The sequence below is a fragment of the Punica granatum genome, chromosome 6, assembly GCF_007655135.1.
Source record: "Punica granatum isolate Tunisia-2019 chromosome 6, ASM765513v2, whole genome shotgun sequence".
Lineage (NCBI taxonomy): Eukaryota > Viridiplantae > Streptophyta > Magnoliopsida > Myrtales > Lythraceae > Punica > Punica granatum.
The window spans coordinates 27,537,915-27,554,894 of record NC_045132.1 but is presented as its reverse complement, the minus strand read 5'-3'; the positions used below and the strand labels follow the sequence as shown (position 1 = coordinate 27,554,894).

Below are 16,980 nucleotides of genomic sequence, written 5' to 3'. Positions count from 1 at the left end.
TTGCAGGGCCTTTTCTTTTTAAGCTATGCATGCAGATATTCACCACTTAAATTAATTGTAAGAGCAACAATTTCTACACGCTTATAACATATTACTTCAATCACGTTCATTTCTGCAGCATCGACTTGTGCACAGATAATTGACGGAAAAAGGATCCTCGACGGCATTTATTTAGAGACATTATTAATTATACAAGAGATAAGTTTCTTTTTTTTTTTTCAAAAAGAAAAAATCTAAATAATTCTTAAGCTATTATATAGGATGCAGGCCCCTTAATACTTGCCAAACTTTAACCTTAATAGAGTGGAGACAAGTACATATAAACAATAGCTAACGATTAGTTGGCCAGTAGTATAAAGTTTAGTATTCATCGAGAAATCCAACCCGGATTTGAGTCCTACTAAACCCGTCAGTTCCAACAATTTATGATTTCAGTTACAAAAGTGGGTTTACCGGCGAAATCATATCATTGTCTGGACTAGCATAGTCCAATCGATTATGAAAAGGGACTCCACCTTCGAGAGATTAATTGTACGGGTTTCCCTTATTTGTTCAATTCGGCCTGCTGCCTGAATCAAACCAATAGACTTCTCTTGTGGATTCCGCTAAGGTATTGGGATATATATATATAGGTAGACTCGATTTGAACTATATCACATCACTAGTCTCTTGTCCTATGTTCGTCACAAGTCAGCCAGCTTTAACCCTACATTCTTCATTGCTTCACTTTTAGCTAGGAATATCTCGTGTTCCCAAAATCGAGATATGCCACTCCTCCATTCCGATTCTAATCACTTCTCAACCCCTTCTCTGTTTAAGTATTCCTTTTTGGCTGTAAGTTGGTCGTCCTGGCGACAGTAATCTGATCTCAACCTTAGCTAAAGGCCCTGCTGAAAAGTCTTTTGGCGCAAAGATGGTTTCGAGCTCACATTTTTCAGATTCTTCCGGCAGTTCCCACGTTGAACCGCTGAGCAGTGCTGAATCAGGACTTGGGAGAGATGCCATTCAGCCTAAGCTTCCCCAATCCTTCTCCGCCGTCCAACTCGTTCTCCAGGACTAGAGGATTGGTTTCTTCGTCCACGAGCTCTTTCCGGGAGGCCGAGCTTTCATCCAAGTTGGATGACGATGATTTCTCAAAACCAGTTCTGAAATACATAGACCAAGTCCTGATGGAGGAAAGCTCGGAGGAGCGGTTGTCCCTATCCCATGATCTGTTCGCTCTTCGAGCCACTGAGAAGTCGCTACATGACGTGATTGCCACTGATATAACGCTCAATTCCAGTAGTGCCGTTAGAAACAACAGCAACAGTTTAGTTTCTCATGGAAATTATCGACCTCTGTTTCCCAATACTTCCGAGCGGTCCGGGTCATGGCCCAGTTCAGGGTCATCGCTGATCAGCTTTGCAAAACGTGCGGATGGTGATGTTGTGGGGACCTCTGCTGATGAATTTACGATTCAGTACCCGTCCAACAGTCACGAGTCAGGACTGCACTTCTGGAGAGATCCAGATGATGACGCCCACAAGTTCCTTTCCCAGAGCATCAAGCTCATCGTCGCTACTGAACAGAGAAGTTGGCTCGAAAAATTTAATGTTGTGGTTAACAGAAATGTGAGAGAGAATAGATTTCCTGAGAGTTCAAAGGGGAGGAAGAATCACGTGCGCGAAGACTCGGACAGGTACTCTAAAAGAGAAAGGATCAACAAACAAGTCGGAGTTTCCAATGGGGAGACCGATCTTTCAGAGGCATTGGACAGGCTGTTACACTATGCTATGAAGATGGGAACATGCTTCCTCATCTTCCTGGAGATGACAGAGGCTTGGAACCAGTGGGACAGTTCCGTGGCAGCAGAGTCTGTGCTAAGAAACAGGACAAGAAGAAGGAGCACGCAGTCGATCTGAGGAACCTCCTCATTCTCTGCGCTGAAGCTGTCTCAGGAAATGAATACCGGACAGCCAACCAGCTACTGGCTCAGATCAGGCAGTACTCTTCTCCTATGGGGGATGGGGTCCAGAGGCTGGCTCACTACTTTGCAAAGGGCCTTGAGGCACGGTTCTCGGCCCGTGTGGTCCAACAACCCGACCCTTATATTAAGTCTATGAAGGTACCTATTAATGATCTGCTGAGATTCTACCAGACAATTTTTCTTGCACACCCGTTCTGCAAGATCGCGATATCCTTCGTGAACAATTTAATCGCCAAAGTGGCTGAGAAGGCGAAGACCCTCCGTGTGGTGGACTTTGGGATTATGTATGGGTTCCAGTGGCCACAGCTCATTCAGCTCCTATCAAGGAGGCCCGGTGGCCGCCCAAAGCTTCGGATCACGGGGATAGAGAAACCCCAGCTCGGGTTCAGGCCCTTGGAGAGGATCGAGGAGACTGGGACCCATTTGGTGAAGTACTGTAAAAGGCTAGGCGTCCCGTTCGAGTATCAAGGGATTGTGTCCCATAACTGGGAGACCATCAAGATCAATGAGCTCAAACTCAACCGGAACGAAGTTCTTGCAGTGAACTGCCTCTTCCGGTTTAAGAACCTGCTTGACGGGACCATTGCTGAGAACAATCCCAGGGATGCGGTTTTACAGCTTATCCAGGAAATGAAACCCGATGTGTTTGTTCAGTCTATCGTGAATGGCTCCTACAATTCGCCCTTCTTCATGACCCGATTCAAGGAAACACTGTATCACTTGTCAGCGCTGTTTGATATGATGGATGTAAACGTGCCGCGGGACAGCCCAGAAAGGATGTTCATCGAAGAGGGATACTACATACGGAGGGCCATAAATGTGATATCATGTGAAGGCACAGAGAGGTTTGAGAGGCCAGAGACCTACAAGCAGTGGCAGAATCGAGTTGCCAAGGCTGGGTTCAGGCAGGTTCCTTTGGGTTCAAGCTAAGTTGAAGGAACACTGCAGCGGGGATTTTATGGTCTACGAGGATAATAAGTGGCTGCTGCAGGGGTACCAGGGTCGGATCATCTACGCTTCTTCAGGATGGAAACCCGTGTAAGATGCCTTCGTTTCGGATTGAAAGGCCGCAGGCACTAATGGGATAATAATTCCTGTAGACGATTACTGAAATGCTATTTGTAGTGGTTATTATAGTCATTAGAACTGATCATCGAAATGAAAATGATACTCTTTGCAATGCTTCGCGTGTGATAATGATCAGAACACAATTCCCACCATCCATCACAGAAGCAAAATCCTCCCAGATATAGAAGATCAGTAAGGTAATTGAAGATCAGAAGGTAACTATACATACACAATCCAAGTCCGTAAGTCTACAAACAGTCTAATGAGTATCTAAAGCACTACGCGGGAACCCAACACGAAGACGCGTACAGAATTCGACCTTTCCATCCCTGCAACATCCAACACCCATCCTCGTCAAGCACAAAGTCCTCATGATAGCTTTCCTTCAGCTTATGCCTTATCTTTCCCATCACAAAAGGGTCCAGTGGGACCTGCCTGAAACCAGCCCTCATGTTCCGCACCTGCCACTGCTTGTATGACTCAGGCCTCTCTACCCTCTCAGCTCCCTCGCAGGCAATCACGTTCACGGTCTCCCGGCCCAGCCACTGCTTCTCAAACATCAGCCTCATCTGGTCCTCCCGGGCCAGGTTCGCATCAAATGCGTCAAACAGGGAGGAATAGTGGAACAGAGCCTCCCGGAACCTTGTCACGAAGAAGGGAACGCTGTAAGACCCATTTACAATCGCCTGCAGGAAGAGGCTTGGGTTTATTCTTCTTATCAGTTTCAGGACGGAATCTCTTGGGTTATTCAGAGCGACCGTCTCGTCAAGCAGATTCTTGAACCGGAACATGCTGTTCACAACAATAAGCTCATCATTCCTCAGCTTCAGGTCCTCCATCCGTATGGTCTCCCATTTCTGGGCAATTGCATTGTACTCAAAAGGGACATTGAAGCGCTCACAGCATTTTGCCAGGTGGCGTCCTGTCTCGTGGACCCTCTCAGCTGGCCGAAATCCAGGCTGTGGAAGCTCGATTCCCGTGATGCGTAGCTTCCGGGGCCCACCAGGCAGCTTCGAGAGACGGAAGATGAGTGCAGGCCACTGGAACCCATACAATATCCCGAAATCAATGATATGGAGGGTGGATATTGCCTTCCTTGCTAAATCCAGGATTGTGTGGTTTGCAAAGATATTCGCCATCTTCTGAAATGGGCATGATGAGACATAAACTTGGTATGCTTTCAACATATCAACGGCCGATGTCCTTTTTGAGGACAGGGCATTGTAGATCTGTGTGCCGTTCCCCTCCAGCCTGGCCTCAAGCCCATTAGCAAAACAGTGGGCCAACCGCTGGGATCCATCGCCAAACGGGGAAGAGTGCTGCCTAATCTGCTTCAAGTACTCTCTAGCAGTTCTTCGATCATCGGTGGAGACAGCTTGCGCACACAGAACCAAGAGTGTTCTCAGATCCACTGCTTTCTTAGTGGTAGTGTTATTACTGCTATTATTGCTCGGTTTACTACTACTGCTGCTCAGTTTCTTCGTTACAGCCTTACCACCACCATTAGAGACATTATTCTGCCCATCCGGCTTCTGTTTTTCTTTCACTTCATTATTCAAAAATTCCCTGCGCTCGTGACAATGAGGTCTTCCCCCTCTGTGACCATGAGGGAAGATCAGGATCTTATCGAACATCTCCGAAAGCTCAGCTGCTTCCTCCTCATAAACTGCCGACTGCTTGTTGCTCCTCTGTTCGTCAAATTCTGTCTCCTCCCTCTCGTGATTCTTCTTCTCCTTATTCCCGTTAGGAAGCGAATACTGCTCCTCTTCCTTCTCCATCTTAACTAAAACTGTCGAAGGCTTCTCCTTCGGGGCCAGGTTGAATGAACTCGACTCCAAATCAATGAAGAACTGATTACCTTTTGGAAGGAATTTGCTCGCCTCCTCTACCCCTCTCTGAAACTGCAAGGCCAAATCGCTCTGAGTATAAAAGTTTGAAACTTGAGGCGCACTCACCAAGAGATCCGCCGGCTGCAAACCAGAGTTTGCAGTGGATTGAAGAATGAAGTTCTCTGATATAGGACTTTGCAACAGGGAAAGGTAATTTTCCCCGAAATCACCGATCCACTGAGGTTCGACAGAGTTGAAACTACTGGGCGAGCTGGTTTTACCACCGTAATCAGTGCTATTTCCAGAATCATTATCGTTGAAGCTATCATCTAGGGAATATGGTGGGCGTGTGAAATTGCTAGGGGAAAAGGGACATTTCTCAGCCAGGGCTTCGAACAAGGATTTCTCAGTGGCTTCAAGAGCTGAAGGGTCGTGAAATTCACTAGGTTTCTCCTCCATGTCTTCCTCCATGAGCATCTGACTGATATAACTGAAGACGGTTTCCGAGAAATCATTGTCATCGAAAGGGAGAGAATCTGCCTCTGCGCTCAGCACCGACGATGGGGCAGAAAAGCCACCGGGTTCCTGATGATGAACTAGCAGCTGATGATGGTCCCCAGTGAGACTAGAGTTTGGGGAGGGTTCGGAAAATATGAAGTGCCCATTAGCAAAATTCCCGAGCTGATCCGAACACGGCAAGAGGGTCTCATCATCAAATCGGAAACCCCTTAACGAACCGGATCCAGTAGTCATTTGCAGGACTTGTGTACAACTCTCAAAGATCCCCCTTTTCAGAAACCCTAATGGTACAAAGAAGAACCAGTGCATACAAAATTCATAAAAAGCTCAAAACAGTCATTATTTTTCAGAATCCAAATAGAAATTAGGTCAAAAGGAGGATGGAAATTGAATCAAGAAAAAAAAAATCAGATATTCTAATTCAAAGCTCAAAACTCAGCCTGGAACAATCCTTAACAAACAGAAAGCAGAATTAAAGTCCGGGAATTCATACCTTTACTCATACAAAGACGACGGTTGAGCTAAGTGCGTGCTTGGGGAAAAACAGAAACTTGCGTAGAACATGGCAGGACCCGCAGAAAAGAGAGAAAGATTCACCTGACCAGGGCAGAACAGATTCCAGTCCAGGTAGAGCTGAGCATGAAGATGAAGCGAACGAAATCCGCCGAAAGAAGATAGTAGGGAGGGCCGACGTCGAGGTCGGTGCTTTGCTTTCTCCTCTCCTTAGCAGCCCGATTGTCCTTCAGAATCAAAAGAGAACCTTTCCACCCCTAGTCGTGGCATGCTTGTCGACATATATAGAGAGAGACAGAGACGGAGAGAAGGGATTATTGGGTGATCCTGGATGAAAAAATTAATTAAATTATAATAAATTAAATAATATACATTAATCACTCAATTAATTATAATAAATCTTTTTAATTAAAATAATATTATTAATTTTTTTCTCACCACGTTGTCACGAGACGAGAGCATTCAAAATTTTCTCAATTCGATGGGTTCCAAAGGTGATGGTTGGGGAAGGAATAGTCTCTCAGATTCAGCAGGCGAGTTAATGGGAATTGAATGGAATGGATGGCTGGTTAGGCTTAAAAGCTCCTGCCTTTGTCAATTGTCAATGATCAGATGATGAGGCCGTTGATTGAGCCGACCTTTAGCTACATATACATATATATATATATATATATATATATTTGGATATATATATATATTTACATCCATCTGAAGTCAAACTTCTCCGAACTTTCCCATGTGAAAACGCGTTTTACTTTCCCGTTAGCCCAACAACAAAAAGAACAAAGAAAAAAAAAAAAAGAGGATCTCTCTTCTTCTATGATCTTATGTCTTCTTGAGAGTTTGAGAAGACCAACACTGGTTCAATTGTTAAAAAAGTCAAGTTTTTATAGCACTGGTTCCGACTCCATTCCATATATAATTTAGGTAATCAAGATAATCAGTTGAAGGATGATGATGGTTATGAGGTAAGGTGAGGGGAGTAATCGCAAGCAAGTTACTCATATAAACATTCACCTCAGCCTCTCGTTATACTTGTCCCATACTGCATTAATTAAGTTAATATAAATAATTATAATTATAATTATTTCCCAAAAAATGTCAAAACAAGAGTGAGATTACAAAATATTGATAGTAATGAATGACATGGCGGTCAACAATAGGCCGTCGTGATCCTCCTCAACCAGAAGGAATTGAGGCTGGCCCGGCACGGCAGCATGGCCCAACGCCAATGCGAGGATCATATCATCCACAATAATTGTGTCTCGTAACTGGGAGAACATCAAGATCAATGAGCTCAAACTCAACCGGAACGAAGTTCTTGCAGTGAACTGCCTCTTCTGGTTTAAGAACCTCATCGACGAGACCATTGCTGAGAACAATCCTAGATATGAGGTTTTACAGCTTATCCGGGAAATGAAGCCCGATGTGTTTGTTCCGTCAGTCGTGAATGGCTCCCACAAGTCGCCCTTCTTCATGACCCGATTCAAGGAAGCATTGCATCACTTCTCAGCACTGTTTGATATGATGGACGTAAACATGCCGTGGGACAGCCCAGAAAGGATGTTCATCGAAGAGGAATACTACGGACGGGGGGCCATAAATGTGATATCATGTGAAGGCACAGAGAGGTTTGAGAGGCCCGAGACCTACAAGCAGTGGCAGAATCGAGTTGCCAAGGCCGGGTTCAGGCAGGTTCCATTGGACCGAGGGCTCCTGGAGATATACCAGGCTAGGTTGAAGGAACACTGCAACGGGGATCTTATGGTTTATGAGGATAATAAGTGGCTGCTGCAGGGGTACCAGGGCCGGATCATCTACGCTTCTTCAGGGTGGACATCCGTGTAAGATACCTTGGTTTCGGATTGAAAGGCCCGCAAGCACTAATGGGATAATAATTCCTGTAGACGATTACTGAAATGCTATTTGTAGGGGTTATTATAGTTATTAACTGATCATCGAAATGTAAAGGATACTCTTTGCCAATGCTTCGCATGTGATAATGATCAGAACAATATTCCCACCATCCATCACAGAAGCAAAATCCTCCCAGATATAGAAGATCAGTCAGGTAACTGAAGATGAGAAGGTAACTCTACATACAAAATCTAAGTCCACAAGTCTACAAACAGTCTAACGATTATCTAAATCGTAAGCTCCCTCGAATTGAACTACAAGAAGGAAGGAATAACCCACATGGGATGATCCCCCAGCCCTCACTACCAGGCCTACATAAAACTATAAGTGCACATTTGGTTCACAGGAAAGAAACGGAATACGCATTTCGACGTTTTGGCTCATGGGAATGCAAAATAGTTATTTCGGATGGGCATCACAATCCGGCTTTCATAAGGAATTTGAAAGCCTCCCTTGAATGTCCGAAATAGCCATTGTGTATCCGAAAAAGAGTGTGAAAAGACGAAAATGCCCTCACTTTTCTTCAGTAATTTCAATCTCATACCATCATTCTACCTCTCTGCTTCCCCGACTGTGATGCCAGAGCAATCCAAGCTGAGAAGTGCTCAAGCCCTCCTCCGACTGCGATTCCTCCCTCGAAGATCCACGCCTCAACGACTCGACTCCGCCAATCCACTTGGCGACTCCAGTTCGCGGGTCGAAGCTCGCTCGTCAACCCATTCCCCGCTTGAAAACACTGATCCCCTCACTCTGCCAGGCTAGGGTTTCGGACAAACGGCACCGGTCGAGAAGCAAAGAGAGGGGTCGCGATCAGGACTGGGACAGGCACTCAAGGAGGCGAAGCCGAAGCAGAGAGTGACACGGAGACAGGGACAAGGACAAGGACAGGCATTGAAGGATAAGGAGCAGGAGTCGAAGTTTTTCATCTTGGAGGTCAAGGAATAGGCGGAGTGTCTCGCCTTGAGACCAGAGGAGGTCGGAGAAGGAGAGGAGGGAGAGGAATGATGGCGAAAGATCGACTGATTACTTTGGCCCTGACCTTATCCGTGGTGGTTGTTGTTGTTGTTGTTCATCTTCGGAGAAGAAGATGAACATTGGCTATTTCAAAATTATTATTTTTACGTTAATGTAATATTTAAAATCAAGGGTATATGTCTCTTTTAACTTTGAAACATGCCATATTCCTCGTATATTTCAATCAATCAAGTATAAAATTTCAGCTTCCAATTTTGTTATTCTCTCAAACCAAACAAATAAAAGTTCATAACAATTTCTATTCTATTTCCTGTTTATTATAATCTCTATCTATTCTATTATGGATCAATTATATTCCAGCGAACCAAACGTAGCCTAAAACACTATGCGGGAACCCAACACGAAGACGCATAGAGAATTCGACCTTTCCATCCTTGCAACGCCCAACACCCATACTCGTCAAGCACAAAGTCCTCGTGGTACCTTTCCTTCAGCCGATGCCTCATCTTTCCCATCACAAAAGGGTCCGGTGGGACCTGCCTGAAACCAGCCCTCATGTTCCGCACCTGCCACTGCTTGTATGACTCAGGCCTCTCCACCCTCGCAGCCCCCTCACAGGCAATCACGTTCACAGACTCCCGACCCAGCCACTGCTTCTCAAACATCAGCCTCATCTGGTCCTCCCGGGCCAAGTTCACATCAAATGCGTCGAACAGGGAGGAATAGTGGAACAGAGCTTCCCGGAACCTTGTCACGAAGAAGGGACCGCTGTAAGACCCATTTACAATCGCCTGCAGGAAGAGGCTTGGGTTTATTCTTCTGATCAGTTTCAGGACGGAATCCCTTGGGTTATTCAGAGCGACCGTCTCGTCAAGCAGATTCTTGAACCGGAACATGCTGTTCACGACAATAAGCTCATCATTCCTCAGCTTCAGGTCCTCAGTCCGTACGGTGTCCCATTTCTGGGCAATCGCATTGTACTCAAAAGGGACATTGAAGCGCTCACAGCATTTTGCCAGGTGGCGTCCTGTCTCGTGGACCCTCTCAGCTGGCCGAAATCCAGGCTGTGGAAGCTCGATTCCCGTGATGCGTAGCTTCGGGGGCCCACCGGGCAGCTTCGAGAGACGGAAGATGAGTGTAGGCCACTGGAACCCATACAATATCCCGAAATCAATGATATGGAGGGTGGATGTTGCCTTCCTTGCTAAATCCAGGATTGTGTGGTTTGCAAAGATATTCGCCATCTTCTGAAATGGGCATGACGAGACATAAACTTGGTATGCTTTCAACATATCAATGGCCGATGTCCTTTTCGAGGACAGGGCATTGTAGATCTGTGTGCCGTTCCCATCCAGCCGGGCCTCAAGCCCATTAGCGAAGCAGTGGGCCAACCGCTGGGATCCATCGCCAAACGGGGAAGAGTGCCGCCTAATCTGCTTCAAGTACTCCCTAGCAGTTCTTCGATCATCGGTGGAGACAGCTTGTGCACATAGAACCAAGAGTGTTCTCAGATCCACTGCTCTCTTAGTGGTAGTGTTATTGCTGCTATTATTGCTCGGTTTCTTCGTTGCAGCTTTACCACCACCATTAGAGACATTATTCTGCCCATCCGGCTTCTGTTTTTCTTTCACTTCATTATTCAAAAATTCCCTGCGCTCGTGACAATGGGGTCTTCCCCCTATGTGATCATGAGGGCAGATCAGGATCTTATCAAACATCTCCGAAAGCTCAGCCGCTTCCTCCTCATAAACTGCCGAATGCTTGTTGCTCCTCTGTTCGTCAAATTCTGTCTCCTCCCTCTCGTGATTCTTCTTCTCCTTATTCCCGTTAGGAGACAAATACTGCTCCTCTTCCTTCTCCATCTTAACTAAACCTGTCGACGGCTTCTTCTTCGGGGCCAGGTTGAATGAACTCGACTCCAAATCAGTGAAGAACTGATTACCTTTTGGGAGGAATTTGCTCGCCTCCTCTACTCCTCTCTGAATCTGCAAGGCCAAATCGCTCTGAGTATACAAGTTTGGAACTTGCGGCGTACTCACCAAGAGATCCGCCGGCTGCAAGCCAGAGTTTGCAGTAGATTGAAGAATGAAGTTCTTTGATATAGGACTTTGCAACAGGGCAAGGTTGTTTTCTCCGAAATCACCGATCCACTGAGGTTCGATAGAGTTGAAACTACTGGGGGAGCTGGGTTTACCACCGTAATCAGTGTTATTTCCAGAATCATTATTGTTGAAGCTATTATCTAGGGAATATGGTGGGCATGTGAAATTGCTAGGGGAAAAGGGACATTGCTCAGCCAGGGCCTCGAACAAGGATTTCTCAGTGGCTTCAAGAGCTGAAGGGTCGTGAAATTCACTAGGTTTCTCCTCCATGTCTTCCTCCATGAGCATCTGACTGATATAATTGAAGACGGTTTCCGAGAAATCATTGTCATCGAAAGGGAGAGAATCTGCCTGTGTGTTCAGCACCAAAGATGGGGCAGAAAAGCCACCGGGTTCCTGATGATGAACTAGCAGCTGATGATGGTCCCCAGTGAAACTAGAGTTTGGGGAGGGTTCGGAAAATATGGAGTGCCCATCAGCAAGATTCCCGAGCTGATCCGAACACGGCAGGAGGGTCTCATCATCAAATCGGAAACCCCTTAACGAACCGGATCCAGTAGTCATTTGCAGGACTCGTGTACAACTCTCAAAGACCCCCCCTTTTCAGTAACCCTAATGGTACAAAGAAGAAACAGTGCATACAGCAATTATAAAAAGCTCAGAACATGGCAGGAGTCGCAGAAAAGACAGAGAGAAGATATACAGCTCCAGGTGAAGTCAAACCTCCCCAAATTTTCTCATGTGAAAACGCGTTTTCCTTTCCCGTTAGTCCAACAGCAGCAAAAAGAAAAAAAAGAGGAGGATCTCTCTCTACTCTCCTCCTCCTTTTTTCCCCTTTAATTCGTTTTATTATCCATTCCATTATATCCATTCCGAGAGGTGTTTAAGGAGACAATGAATTCATCTGACTGCATCGAAAAGGCGTAGAATGTTGAGAAGTCCAACACTAGCTCAGATATTAAAAAAAAAAAATCAAATTTTTATGAGACTCGTTCCGGCCCCATATTTGGTTTAGGTAATCAATTCAAAGATGATGATGGTTGGTTATGAGGGAAGGTGTGGGGAGTAATCGCAAACAAGTTACTCATATAAACATTCACCTTAGTCTCTCGTTGTATTTGTCCCCAAACTGCATCAATTAAGTTAATATAAATAATAAATAAGGAATTATTATTTCATATATCCCATAATTTTATTATTTTCTCAAATCTATCACATACTTTAAAAATTATTCAGAAATACCTATGATTTATACCTTATTTCAAATCTATCACATCGTCAATGAAACGTAAATGAACTCCAAACTTATCACATGATTTTAATTTTTCTCACATATATCCTATAATTTTAACTTTTTTTCTCAAATTTATCACAGACAAATAATCACAGTGACAAGAATGAATCCATTTACATTTCAATAAGTCCATTTAGAACTAGATGTAAAACAATGGGCATTTTTGGATAATTTTTAAATGATGTGATATATTTAAAAAACAGGTGATATCACGAAATATCATGCGTAATAACTCATACTCATAACAATAATTTCCCAAAAATGTCAAAACAAGAGTGAGATTACAAAACATTGCTAGTAATGAATGACATGGCAGTCATCGATAGGTCGTCTCGCTCCTCCTCAACCAGAAGGAATTGAGGCTGGCCCGACATGGCAGGGTGGTCCAACGCCAATGCGAGGATCATATCATCCACAACACTTTATGAGATAATTTTTTTTTAATCAAGAGTTTTTTTTTTTGGGTAAAATGTTTAGAGCTTGTGCTCATGATGAAATCACAAAGTAGAGACGGGTACTGTATAGTAAGTTCTTGCAAATCTTGTGTCATTAAAATTCCTAAACAAATTTGCCAGACGGATTACAACTAATTATAGCATAGAATGTACAATATCGAAACTAAGAGTTCCCACTAGGTAGGCCTAATACTTTCCATCAACCTCCCAAGCAGGATCTGACCCAAGCACAGACAACCGGAAAAGAAAGGGCAAAAAAAAAAAAAAACTGTCAGACTGTCTAAAGAAACCTCCTCTTGAATGAGCCAACTTCTCCGCACGGAAATTAACCCTGGGCAAGGACGTGCGATCGACGAGTCTCCTGTAATTACTTTCACCCTTTTTCCTTCACAATGATCACAGCAATGATACATAACAAAAATATAGTCAATTACGTGACAACTTTCCCAATACAGCCATCAGCTCTCTACTGCTATCCACAATCAAACAGGTCGAGAATGGACTCAGGAAAGCACTATGCGTCTGACAGCTGCTGCTGTTGTGGTTCTGACTGGTGGTAGGACCAGTAAGCATGGGCAGCTAACACCCGGTCCAAGAGCTCCTGAGGTACAGGTTCTCCCCTCCTCTGCTGCGGCGATATTCTTGCTGTGTGCACCAGTGTTTTCCACTTATCCTGCGAATCACATTATCCTTCCCCTCAAGACACTTCACAGACCGAGAGAGAGAGAGAGAGAGAGAAGAACCCCGAAATCCCAAAACCTACTTGGGCAAAAAGCTTGAACAGAAATTTAAAATCATTTGGAAAAGTACCATCTATCCTACACAACTTCCAAACATCTGACATAGCGGAGAAATCTGGAAATTAAGCTCCTCACCTTCAGGTCCACATAAGTCCGATGCTTTGCATCATCAAAGGCTTGCATTTTCACATCACGCCACCTTCATATACAATATTGAAAAACAACTGAAGCCCGTCAGCAAGTGACGAAACCTCCTCTTTTAACCCTTGGAACCAAAAAGATGTCCACTGATCTATCAATAAGAAGGATAAAGCAGCTTCAACGAGGACCAGTTATTAAGATTAGCATACCTTCCGGTGCCAAGCTTCTCAACGGCTTGAACAAGGGCTTCAACTTCAGCAACAGAGAATGGCCTGCGAACACGGCGCTGGGCAATCTCAGACTTTCCAAGTTTCTGCTGTACGGGAACCACAGCTAAAGCTTCCCTACTTGTCGTAGTAGGAACCGCTACTAAAGCTCTAGAATCCACCGAGCATTCATCAATTGGAATGTCAATCGGAGCGGCTGCATTATGATTATCATTTTTGATAGGCTTGACCAAGTTGGCCCCTTGACACTCTATTAGGGGTAAAGAAGGTCCCTGATGAGCAACTGAATCTGTTGCATACCTGGTAAGAGAGGGAAAAGAGAAATCTCCAAAGTGAGCTTGAAGTTTCTATCTCTATCATATCATATATAAGGTACAATTTTGGGCCATTTTCATTACCCAGCATAAGGCTGAGATGCATCACAGGGAAGAGAAGCAGGAGAAAGCCCAGGAGCAGGACTTTCTGCTGGAGCTAGTGAAGAGCTTGGCTCAAGAGTGAAGCCCAGAGCATCCGGTCGATTATCATGTGAGATTCCACTCTGCAGCAGAGTCTTGCTGTCATCTCTAACCTTCTTCCCTCGAAGTAGAACACCAACACGGACTCCACCTCTAAGGATTGCACTCAGAGCTTCCATGACAGTCCTCTGTAGAACGAAAAAGCATGAAGATACTGATCATCCTTCTATTTAGCACAAGTACCTGGAAAAAAAAAAAAAAAAAGTAGCGGAGTCACATGAATAATACCTTCAGTGAACCAACGGTAGCAGTTTCGGCAACCTCAATATACAGCTCTGGGACTCTTAAAGACTTGATCCTGAGCTTCACTGAGCAAAAGATGCCTCCAGAGTAAGGACTCCTTAAATTGTGGAAAATCAATGAGTTTTATAAAATGGCAATTTGCATCACAAGATCACATACCATGAGAATCCCTCCGTCTATATAAGGAATGCTGACCTTCCTTGAAAGGTGATGGCCCATCCTCTGCGAGATTAAAGCAATTAGGTAAATCCTTCAGAAGTCACTCCATATTCAAAAGGGAAAAACACTAACCAGAGACATCTCCATTAAAATCTTTCTCTGGTGCCAGACTTCTATCTCTTCCGTCAGAATTCTTGGAGCAGTTTATATTGAAGAATCTCTTTTTAAAAGGATAGTTCCTCTGAGATCTTTGATGTCTATAGCAGCCCTTCCTGTTCCAGTAAGCAACCTTCAGATTTCCATCTGATTGAAGCACAAAAGAATTCACAAAAAATTACAGGATGGACATCAATGAATTGAGAACCTGATTGAAAGCTATAAATATATGTGATCTAGACTTGCTGCATTTAAAGAGACTCACCACTTCTAGAGCAGTGCTCAACCTTCAATTTTGGAGCCTTCCAGTACTTGGAAGCCAGTATTTTCCGTATCCTTCTGTCACCGATGCGCGGCACAGAGGTGAAGGGCTTCTTCTTCATGGTGCCAGGATGAGTGCACCCCGGCAAGTTGTCGTCATCATCTCTACTAAATACTTTCCTATTGTCCCTAATACATTTTATCGGACTTCCTAAACTGCACAAGTCAATATCACTACTACATGCAAAGTTGCCATTATTAAGCTGTGCTTCCTTGTTATGTACCCTTACTTCATCTTCCTGGTTAGAATAAGATCCGCTGTCCTCATGAAGGCCTACCTCAATTGCAGAACTTACTGAATCATCCTTCCCTTTGAACTCTGAACCATTATTTTTATCCTTATCTGGTGAGAAAAGCTCAGAAACTACAAAGCTCTTGCCACGGTTTTCATGAACAGAGGGTTTTAGTTCTAATGGATTACATCTATCCTGCCACTCTTTATCGCGACCAGCCTCATTGATGGGACATTGATCTTTTTGAGTTGAAGAGGTACTGGAAGACGGACATACAGCTTTCTCAAGCAATAGCTCACCAGCTACAGCTGCCAGGAGATTAAATGCATGCATTTTACGGTCATCAACCTTCTTCTGGATTGAACATCTCCGCTGGAAGGAGATGGAAAGCACTACTTATCAGCTGAGCACTAGAATGCAAAGATGAAAGTCGGCGAATGAATGGAAACAACCCATTTCGTAAAACAATCTTACCCTGGCTGATCGAGGAGCACGAGGTGTTGCAGGCACCTGATAGCCACTGAATCCATATTCTAGTCTCCTATTTGACACCATACTGGAGAGACCATAATGCAAAGAGATGCTTCAAGCATAGAGAACTAGCAATCCGCAGTCCATCTTGATATATATCCAGAAGCATAGAACTCCAAAAACCAAGACACGACCTGCAGAAACATAACGCAGGCATTTTCATGAGGAAATCATATCTACCATTTACAAACAACGAAAGAGTAAATCGAGGTTGCACATCAGATAATCAGATGTATAATTATGTATTGTAATGCTCTGCCCTGCTACGTCAAAACCCTGCTGTGATTATATGAAATTGTCCCATTAATGTGACAATTTCAGCGAACTCAGATATTTACGAATTGGAAAAAACTGCACTTGGTCATCTCGCACTGTCTGTGCTTTTAAAGGAGAAAAAATCCAACATTTTTCCAACCCATAATTCTCCGAACGAAACAAAAGCTTACTGAAAGCTCAGATCGGGCATACTAGAGCCAAATCGCCACAAAGTCGCAAGCTTTATTTCAGGAATCAGGACGAGGAGAAGAAAACGTCCCGACAACGGCTATTAAGATTGTGAGCAATCACTCCGACAGTCAAATGCTCGACCAGATTCTGAGCTTTATCGTAGGAAGAAAAAAAATCGCATTTAAGACCACAACCTGAATTCCGGTAAATCAGGCCGATCAAAAACCTCAGAACTTGTTGGAAATTCTACAAATTTTCTGATATCCTCATCCATGGAACAGAAAACTGCAACGAAAATGCAAGTTTGCAGGAACCAAATCCGAGAATTTTTTGCAAAGAGCCAAACATAAACCCAGAAGCTCTCGATCTGCTCACCTTCAGGCTCCGGGCAACTTCTCCGATGAACCAATGCTCAAATGCTAGACCCAGAGACCGGAGCTAAATTCGAAATTCATCTCCCCACATTTCCTAACACATGATTTCCGGAGAAAAAGCTTTCGATCTTTCTGATGAAAAGGCTCGACAGATTTAAGATTTCTCCCTATCTATCAATCACCGATCGCCTAAAGGCCCTAAACCCTCTGAAAACCACCCAACATTTTTATTTTTTTTTTGGTCTCTTCCATTTT

The 16,980-nt window shown here is 44.3% G+C and overlaps 3 protein-coding genes across 3 annotated transcripts; 1 reads left to right on the top strand and 2 right to left on the bottom strand.

Annotated features, from left to right (window-relative positions):
• The first annotated feature begins 1,370 nt into the window (after window positions 1-1,370).
• On the top strand, window positions 1,371-3,110 carry LOC116211438 (scarecrow-like protein 14). Its single transcript, XM_031545827.1, has one exon. It carries the CDS (start codon window positions 1,787-1,789, stop codon window positions 2,894-2,896), a length of 1,110 nt encoding a protein of 369 aa, XP_031401687.1. The 5' UTR covers window positions 1,371-1,786; the 3' UTR covers window positions 2,897-3,110.
• A 9-nt stretch (window positions 3,111-3,119) lies between these two features.
• Window positions 3,120-11,603, bottom strand: LOC116212322. Its single transcript, XM_031546873.1, has 4 exons — window positions 9,172-11,603; window positions 7,168-7,267; window positions 5,934-6,015; window positions 3,120-5,663 (listed from the first exon to the last, which is right to left on the bottom strand). The coding sequence occupies exons 1-4, from the start codon at window positions 11,451-11,453 to the stop codon at window positions 3,313-3,315; spliced, it is 4,815 nt and encodes a 1,604-aa protein (XP_031402733.1). The 5' UTR covers window positions 11,454-11,603; the 3' UTR covers window positions 3,120-3,312.
• A 1,085-nt stretch (window positions 11,604-12,688) lies between these two features.
• LOC116211437 (telomere repeat-binding protein 2-like) lies at window positions 12,689-16,980 on the bottom strand. The gene is made up of 10 exons (XM_031545826.1): window positions 16,727-16,980; window positions 15,848-16,038; window positions 15,085-15,745; window positions 14,796-14,966; window positions 14,664-14,726; window positions 14,490-14,569; window positions 14,145-14,389; window positions 13,729-14,046; window positions 13,514-13,577; window positions 12,689-13,311 (listed from the first exon to the last, which is right to left on the bottom strand). Exons 2-10 carry the CDS (start codon window positions 15,926-15,928, stop codon window positions 13,153-13,155), a joined length of 1,842 nt encoding a protein of 613 aa, XP_031401686.1. The 5' UTR covers window positions 15,929-16,038; window positions 16,727-16,980; the 3' UTR covers window positions 12,689-13,152.

What these genes read in the sequence shown, in the direction of transcription:
- LOC116211438 (XM_031545827.1), top strand. Translation starts at nt 1,787, where the DNA reads ATGCTTCCTCATCTTCCTGGAGATGACAGAGGCTTGGAACCAGTGGGA.
- LOC116212322 (XM_031546873.1), bottom strand. Translation starts at nt 11,453, where the DNA reads ATGACTACTGGATCCGGTTCGTTAAGGGGTTTCCGATTTGATGATGAG. An exon ending in TTGATCTTGATGTTCTCCCA is followed by an intron (nt 6,016 to 7,167) that starts GTTACGAGACAC and finishes CTTCATGCTCAG; the next exon opens with CTCTACCTGGACTGGAATCT. An exon ending in TCCTGCCATGTTCTACGCAA is followed by an intron (nt 5,664 to 5,933) that starts GTTTCTGTTTTT and finishes TTGTACCATTAG; the next exon opens with GGTTTCTGAAAAGGGGGATC.
- LOC116211437 (XM_031545826.1), bottom strand. Translation starts at nt 15,928, where the DNA reads ATGGTGTCAAATAGGAGACTAGAATATGGATTCAGTGGCTATCAGGTG. An exon ending in TTTTAATGGAGATGTCTCTG is followed by an intron (nt 14,727 to 14,795) that starts GTTAGTGTTTTT and finishes TTAATCTCGCAG; the next exon opens with AGGATGGGCCATCACCTTTC. An exon ending in GCATCTCAGCCTTATGCTGG is followed by an intron (nt 14,047 to 14,144) that starts GTAATGAAAATG and finishes CTCTCTTACCAG; the next exon opens with GTATGCAACAGATTCAGTTG.